We start from the raw sequence: 8,353 nt of genomic DNA on the forward strand, positions 1-8,353 counted from the left end.
TGTGTGTGTGTGTGTGTGTGTGTGTGTTTGTGTATATATATATATATATATATAAATAATCATGAGACCATTTTAATTGAGACACTTAAGTTTTTATTGATTTTTTAATGTATTTTTATCATTGATTGATTTTTTTATTTATGATCCTGAAGGATGACTCATTCTTCCTCAAATCTGGCGAAGATTTTGTACTTTGCTTTATGATCCATTTCTGTGCAGAACACCTCATAATCTTTTTGTTTCCCAAATACAAAAGTGAACAGTTCGGCTGGAGAACTTTCATCATATTCACCCATCCAGCTCTGCAATTTGCATTGGGATGCAAATTGTTGCTCTTTTTCCATTGAAAGGACAATGGGAAATTTTATTTTTCCATCCCAGTTTCTCTTGCTACACCAGTCAGCTGCAGTCCTGGCGTCTCTCAGAAGAAGGATTTCCTGCAGTAAATAACAAATATGGTCAAATTATTTCATGTATACTGATGTTAATGCTTCAAACGTGTAGAGTACATAAAGCTGTTACAACATTTTTAAGAAATATATGATCTTTTGTTATAATGAATGCTGTCTATCAGTTCTTGTGTCATTTAAGACCTTAATGGATCTTAATGAAATCCAGTTCCTTCAGAATTAATTCATTTAACTGTTATGTATCATTTATCAGGAATCCCACAGATATTTGCCAGATATTTTATATTACAAAAATGTTATGTATCATTTATCAGGAATCCCACAGATATTTGCCAGATATTTTATATTACAAAAATGTTATTTCATTCATGTACCATGTTTATATTATTCTCCATTTTTATTATTTTTGATGACACATGAAAATTATGTAAAATGCATGTAGAATAATCAGCAAAAACATACAAAGCAAAGTCTCAAGGATCATTATTTAAGATTAATTATTTTTTTATGTTTGTGAATGGGTTATAGGCTTCCCCCATTTAGGTGTTGCCATTGAATAAATCAAGTGAGGTAAATTTTTTGGGGGTTGTTAAAAATGGGCTGTAAGTTTCCTATATACAGTATATATGAAGGGGTATGAATACTTTCGCAGTTTCCGAAAAAAGTATAGTAGGTTTTACGTAATTTTATAACATTTATATTTACGCTTTAACTTCTACAAACTTGAATTAAGCACCAATATATAATTTATATTTACGCTTTAACTTCTACAAACTTGAATTAAGTACCAATATAGATTTTTTTTATTTTACTTTTTGCCTAAACTAACCTTTTAATATAGAAATTACATTAGTTTTTCTGTAGTATTTACTTCGCCATAGAATCATTTTATCAGTGTATTAGAATGAATATGTATTGGTCATCAAACACGATTTTAGCTTTTAAAACATCTAAAATATGAATTATGAATTAAAGCACATCAAAATTATAACGCTGTGGTCCACCTGCATCTGATCAGTTTAAAAACCTTTTCATCTTTTTTCAGGTCTCATGTTTTGTGCTAATCATCATTCTAACAATAAAGCAGTAAAACAAACGTACACCTTTCTGAGGTGCATGTTAAAGGAGCAGACTATAAAGAAAAAATAGAACTGCACACTCCCTTAATACCTGTTTATTAGTTACAAATTTTACGCAAAACAAGTAGCCTTTGTCCAGTGTTCAGTTATATTTTTTCGTTATCTAATCATCATTCTACCTGTTTTACATTCTATTTTACAGTAGTGAGATGTGATGATGTATGCTTATGCGTTTTCCCAGAGTATACACATTAAAAAAAGAATATGTGACCCTGGAGCACAAAACCAGTCTTAAGTCGCTGGGGTATATTTGTAGCAATAGCCAAAAATACATTGTATGGGTCAAAATTATCGATTTTTCTTTTATGCCAAAATTCATTAGGACATTAAGTAAAGATCATGTTCCATGAAGATATTTTGTAAATTTCCTACTGTAAATATATAAAAACTTAATTTTTGATTAGTAATATACATTGCTAAGAACATCATTTGGATAATTTTAAAGGTGATTTTCTCAATATTTAGATTTTTTTGCACCCTTAGATTCCAGATTTTCATCTCGGCCAAATATTGTCCTATCCTAACAAACCATACATCAACGGAAATCTTATTTATTCAGCTTTCAGATGTATAAATCTCAATTTTGAAAAATTGACACTTAAGACTGGTTTTGTGGTCCAGGAATATGGTGGTAGTTTTAAAAAGTGTTTATATTAAATTCAAATAGTGATAGATGCTATTCTCACTATGCCTAAATAGAAGTAACGTTATATATAAATAATTTCAGCAATGGTGGGTGAAATTAATGAAAATAGCCAAAAAGGTTGACTATTTGCACTCATACCTTAATTGGCATTGCACAATAGCAGCTTTTATTAACACTACATGTAAAAAGGCATCATTGCATTTAAATTTTTCCCTCAAAATGAGCCATTTAAAAATATGGAACATTAAAAACATGTAACATTATAAAAGCTCCATCTGGAATATTTCAGGTCAAAACGGCATGCATGTTACAATGCTGTATATGCACTGAACATCTGACCAACATCAGGCCTAGGAGAGACATTTTTCCTGGTATAACCTAACAAAAGCCCATAGTTTCTGAATCAGGGATCCATTAAAACCAAGAAAATAGCTGAATTATTTCCCTACATAAGAACCATTTAAGAGAATCACCTGAAAGCTACAACTAAATCACACCATCCAAAATCCAAGGGAATGAATTCATACAGTTTACGATGATTTGCTGAAATATACCAAAATATAAAAGTGCATGACTGAATGACTGAAATTATGAGCACAATACAGGATATTACGTTTGTCATGAAAGTATATCCAGAACTTTTGAAAGCATAATACCGGTAATGTCATACAGTTGGTTCCATATTAGAGACTTTGAAGGAACGGTTCACCCAAAAATTTAATTCTGTCATCATTTACGTCTCGTTTCAAACCAGCATGCATAGAAGTAGCCCATATGGCTTGAGCACTGTTTAGCCTCCCGAAGCCATACATTAGCTTTTGCTCACAAATGTGATTAGTGCTTTCACATATGATATGTGATAACCAATGCTCTTTGGCTTCATTGATGTCAAATATGGTGTGACGTCTTCACAGGACATATTTAAATGGGAATTAAGAAATGCAGTGCAGAGGGAGATTATCAGTGAATAATAACTTGAATTTGCATGCGTTTCTTTAGATTATTCTGCACACAAGTTGACTACTTTATGATGCGTTTTGGTGTTTTTGGGGCTTCACAGCAGCTGGTCACTGTACAGAAGAGAACAGTGAACAATCTGCTGTTCCACGGAAAGCTGTACATGTGTGGATGACTAAATGATGCCTCTCTTCATTTTTGGTTGAACTAGTCCTTTAACAGCTTTCAGCAGCAAAGACAAAAGGCGAAACCACAAGCATTAGCTTCACACTGCACAGTGTCATTTAAAAAGGCACAATGGCCACTTCAATCGATTATCAATGATCAAAATATGTACAAAAATATATATTCAATAGCATGTTCTCTCTCACCAAGCACGACTCAACAGTGCACAGTAGAATTTCTTGCATTCATTTCAAGTGTTCAGCAAAAATCCCTCGCCTTCCAATCACATTATACTTGACAAATGGAAGGAATGACTGCAGAATTTTGTGAGCACACCACTGACAACCCAAACCATCTTTTTCAGCATCCTCCAAAACATCTTCGCCAGGAATCGGTAAATCACTCAGTCAAGAGCTGTTGTCTAAAATGAGCATCGTAAGGCACTAAAGATGGGATGGCGGCCTCTGTGGTGACACAGCCCGGACACTGCAGGCCCAGACTGCATCCACACAGAGAGATGGCTCATCCCTGGAATGTGTCCGAAAAGGGTCCATCCATCAAGGGTCTATCCACTTGGCACTATGGAGCTCCAGTCTCTTGTGTGGACAGTGTGGGTGGCACCGGGACTGTCTGTATGTGCTCTGTGGTGATCTCAGGTAAGACTGCCATTTCAGACAGTTCATGTGGAGCTGCTGATATCTGACTGGACGACGACAGGCCTGAGAGCACTGATGGACTGCAATGCTGTGAGGGGGGAGCCTGTGGCGCACACTGTGCTACTGTGTGGTGTGTGAGCAGTTCAGAAGTGTGGTAATAAGGCAGGAAAGGTCGCTCCACAGCACAGAAACGCATGGCCAGATGTGTGTGCAACAGAAGAAGAGGGAAACGGGAGGTAAAGTAGGAGACAAATTCATCTGGAATGGATCCCAGTGTTTCCTGGACTTCATCGGGTAACTCTCGGTAATGGTGTTTCTAAAGGAAACAACGATGAAATAAATATGAGACAATTTGTGCTTAAAGGGTTAATTCACCCAAAAATGAAAATTCTGTCATTAATTACTCACCTTCATGTCGTTCCAAACCCGTAAGACCTTCGGATCTTCGGAACACAAATTAAAGGCAGGGTATGTGATTTTTCAAAAACGCTTTAGAAAACTGATTCGGGCCGAATCACAAAACAAACTTGTAGCCAATCAGCAATAAGGGGCGTGTCTACTCGTGATGTGGAGGAGAGCGCGTTCAGTGCATGGGACGGACATTAGCCGAGCCGAGCGACAGAAAGATAGAGATGGCGGATAAAAAACAAAAGAGGAAAACGTCTGCGGAACGATAAGGCAAGAAGTAGGACCCGTGTAAATATCGGATCAGCTTTCCAGCGCTGGAGAGAACTCAAGGAGCGGAGGCCTGCGATCGGACGCCAAGGTTGCTTTGTTTCTTCTCAATAGGTGAGTAACACCGTGTCTACAACAGCTAAAGTCTGCCTACACTGGACGCGATCAAACGACCGTTGAAAACCATTTGAAATTTGTGTCAGCACGTCATAAATAGAACCCGGCAGCAGTTTTCTGTCGGGGATTTGTTGCGCCGCGCCGCTCACGTCCGTAGACACGGTGTAACATTGGTTTTGCTTTGTTTCACAGAACTAATCGTTGCCTGGGTTGCGTACGTATATGTGGGGTGGAGCTATCAAAATAGGGGCAAGACCCTTTTGGGGTTAGGGGCGTGTTTGTTTTGGTGATTTCAAATATCAACATTGGCTACCAGAAATCACTTACTCTGCCTTTAAGATATACCCTCCCATAGACAGCAAGTGCCCTTACACGATCAAGGTCCTGTTTACGTAGTTTACGCTTTGATCTGAACAAAAACAACGTATCCGTGTGGCGCAGCTGACACAGAACAGCATACGCCATTTACGTTCAGTGGATACTCTCCAAAATGGCGCCAGGGTGACGCGGAGACGACGAATTGTTGAATAAAGTCTTTTTTTTTTCTTTTGCGCACAAAAAGTATTCTCGTAGCTTCGTAAAATTATGGTTGAACCCCAGATGTCACACAGATTATTTTACAGATGTCCTTGCTACATTTCAAGGTTTAATCACGTGAAATGTTATATTTTCAAGATGGACTAAAACTGTTATTTTAGCTGTGTATTTAAATATACAAATCAATTATTGTACTTGCTTGTTTAACAGTAGCTTTTAGATTTTTTTATCATCAGAATTCAGCTTGTTCTACTTGTACAAGTTACACCCTGACATCAAAAATGTAAAACGTGACAAATAGGAATACCTAACAAAACAACTACATTTCATTTATTAAAAAAAGGAACTTAGTGTTCCCTCTAGTGATGAGAAGTTCGGATAATTTTACTGACTCTCTCGTTCAATCTCGTTCATCAAAATGAACAAATCTTTAATCAAGTCATTTCATTTATTTAAGTGGCTTTAAATGTTATAATTTTAACAGCCAAATTCCCCGAACACATCCACCTATGCAATCTTGATCATATTCCGAATTATGAAATCATTATAATGCATTCAAAGATAATTTACAGGGAACATAATTACTTTACCTTCCGAATCTTTCGTTCATTTGTCACGTGACAGACGCAATGAACGGATCGTTTATAACCCATCACTGGTTCCTTCTACTCTCTTATGCTACTTTTCCATTAATATCGTGCATATTATCTGCTGTAAATACTAGATATTTGTGCTGAGTATCAATAAACTGATTTTCTTTAACAAACGTACCTTGTTTCTCATGGCACGTAAAAGATCTCTGACCGATCCGCCTTTGTATGAACGAAACTTGCGAAGATCTGAAGAACAATTAGCATTTGAATGGTTTGCAGAGCAAACGTTTCACATTAAAGATTCAAATAAGAATAAAAGTAGATAATCATGACAGAACAGCATGCGGTTTAACTAATTACAAACTCTTAGAATTAAAAATGGATAGAAAACAGGCCAACAGTAAGCAAAATTGCAGTAGTGCTCACCGGTCTGTAGAGGCACTGTGATATGTTCCTTCCAATCGCCTTTGACCACCACCCGTCCTCCTCTCTCCAGCTGTCTCACGATTGGTCCATCTAACGGCTCCTTCTCAATTCTATCACTCACATCCTGTCAGTGCAAAAAAAAATAAAAAATTCTGCCATTTATTAGGCATTCTAGAAGAATCTTTAGCGGAGTTTCTCAGAAAAAACTTCTTTAAAGCAGTGATAAACACTTATAATGTTATTTTTACATAAAATTGTCATACTTTAGAAAGAAATGGCCATTTTATAACCTATTTTTGACCCTCTGATTTGAAAACACTGTTTTAAAGGGGTGTGTGTCTCTATTTGTATATAATTTAATCAGTTTAAATATCAGTTGTTTTTTTATGCTACTAAAAGAAAACATTTGAAGTTGACCATTCAGTTGATGGCTTGATTTATTGATGCATAAACAAAAATCAACAATTTTGAGACAGAACTACTACGTGAGTCAGAATCCTAACATTAATGTTAGAAACAATGTTCTTCCACAAGTAAGAACTCTACCACATCTGGAAAACTTAACGGAATCTAAATCTATTTTCATTCCTAGCTAGCTATCCTGTTTGTGTAACTCTCCCTTTACATATGCCAGTGGAAGCCAATAAAAGATGAAGAAGCATTGATCTGTTACAGGGTATATACAGGAATCATGGAGTTAAATTTAATATTTTTTAAGACCTTTTTTTAAGACCCTTTCCATACATTTTAAGACCTCATCGCCACTCCAAGTTTTAACCAGTTACATCGGCGACACTTTAACTTACATTTACTATATATTGATTGTGTATTGAGTAGGGAAAATAAAGCTTTCCGAGCTAACGGGGCAATGAGATCACACAGTATATTCAAAAGATGTATTTGTCACATCAACTCTTATAACTGTCTGCAAACCATAGCTGTTTTGTGGAACACTTCTCATGACAAACATCTGACTGATCAGACAGTTTACCTGTGATTACGGAGTGCTTGATTTGATGCAGACTTGACAGAGTGTCAGTACTGCACCTGATCAAGTCTGAATGATCATGGAAGGTAAAATAATGATCACAACTATTACATTATTTTAATTAAGCATCCCAAGCCCATGCCAGTGAAAAAAACCCCAGCTCAAAGTAGCGCAATTACCATGTCCCAAATATAAAAATGTTATTTCCATCCCTAAAATACATATTTTATAGTCACTGTTATGCACATTTATCATAAACACAGCTCAAATGCTTCCTACTAGTGTGGCCCAAAACATTTAGCACAGTTTTATTACAGGTAGAATGCAAAATGTTTCAGTACAAGCATTTCAACCAAATGTTATTTATGCAAGATTTCAAACCTTTAACCCACTGGGGAAAATCAACCAATGGCAACAGTTTAAAAGCAGCCCAATTTCATGGAAAACAACAACAACCCTGCATCCAACATGAGCTGCAGAAGTCAGATTTGACTGATCACATTGTCAAAAGTAAGGAGAGATAACTGACAAGATGTTGGAGGATTTGCTCATTGACAAATATAAATATAAAGATGTGCTACCTTTACACAGTGTGCGCGCGATCGCGAAATCGAAAGTGAAAGTAAATTGCGACTGTGAGCGCTCATTCAAAAGGGATTTAAATACCCCACATATTGATAGCGGCGCCCTGATGCGCGAAAATTATATACAATATTAGAATGTTTGCGGGAGCGGACACAAAAATCGCGGGAGCAGATCGGAGCATGCGGTAATGGTCAGAAATTCAGGGAGAGCGGGATCAACAAGCCCTGCGCTATCACGCAGTGGCGCAGTCAGTCAGTGAGCGCCGTAACAGATGACGTCAAATCTTACGGGATTCCATAAATAAACTACACAGAACCCCATTATTCGAACAAATATACATAATGAAAAGATGATACAAAATGTAATACCTTGGAAAACGGCATTTAAGACTTTAATACTTATTAAGGGCCTTAATTTTCTCTAAATTGATTTATCAACTTTTAATACTTTTTAATACCC

At 36.5% G+C, this 8,353-nt stretch overlaps 1 protein-coding gene across 1 annotated transcript in view; it reads right to left on the reverse strand.

Moving 5' to 3' along the window:
* Nucleotides 1-2,170: 2,170 nt before the first annotated feature.
* The window catches only part of ern1 (endoplasmic reticulum to nucleus signaling 1), a 40,258-nt gene continuing 34,075 nt past the window's right edge, over nt 2,171-8,353 (reverse strand). Inside the window, exons 20-22 of the mRNA XM_016540164.1 lie at nt 6,322-6,445; nt 6,074-6,141; nt 2,171-4,289 (exon numbers count right to left, since the gene is read on the reverse strand). Of these exons, the coding sequence (XP_016395650.1) occupies nt 3,897-4,289; nt 6,074-6,141; nt 6,322-6,445 (585 nt within the window). The 3' untranslated portion in view covers nt 2,171-3,896. The remainder of the gene's footprint in view (nt 4,290-6,073; nt 6,142-6,321; nt 6,446-8,353) is intronic.

This window comes from Sinocyclocheilus rhinocerous, unplaced genomic scaffold (assembly GCF_001515625.1).
Source record: "Sinocyclocheilus rhinocerous isolate Xijiao unplaced genomic scaffold, SAMN03320098_v1.1 scaffold2593, whole genome shotgun sequence".
In the NCBI taxonomy this organism is placed as follows: Eukaryota; Metazoa; Chordata; class Actinopteri; order Cypriniformes; family Cyprinidae; genus Sinocyclocheilus; species Sinocyclocheilus rhinocerous.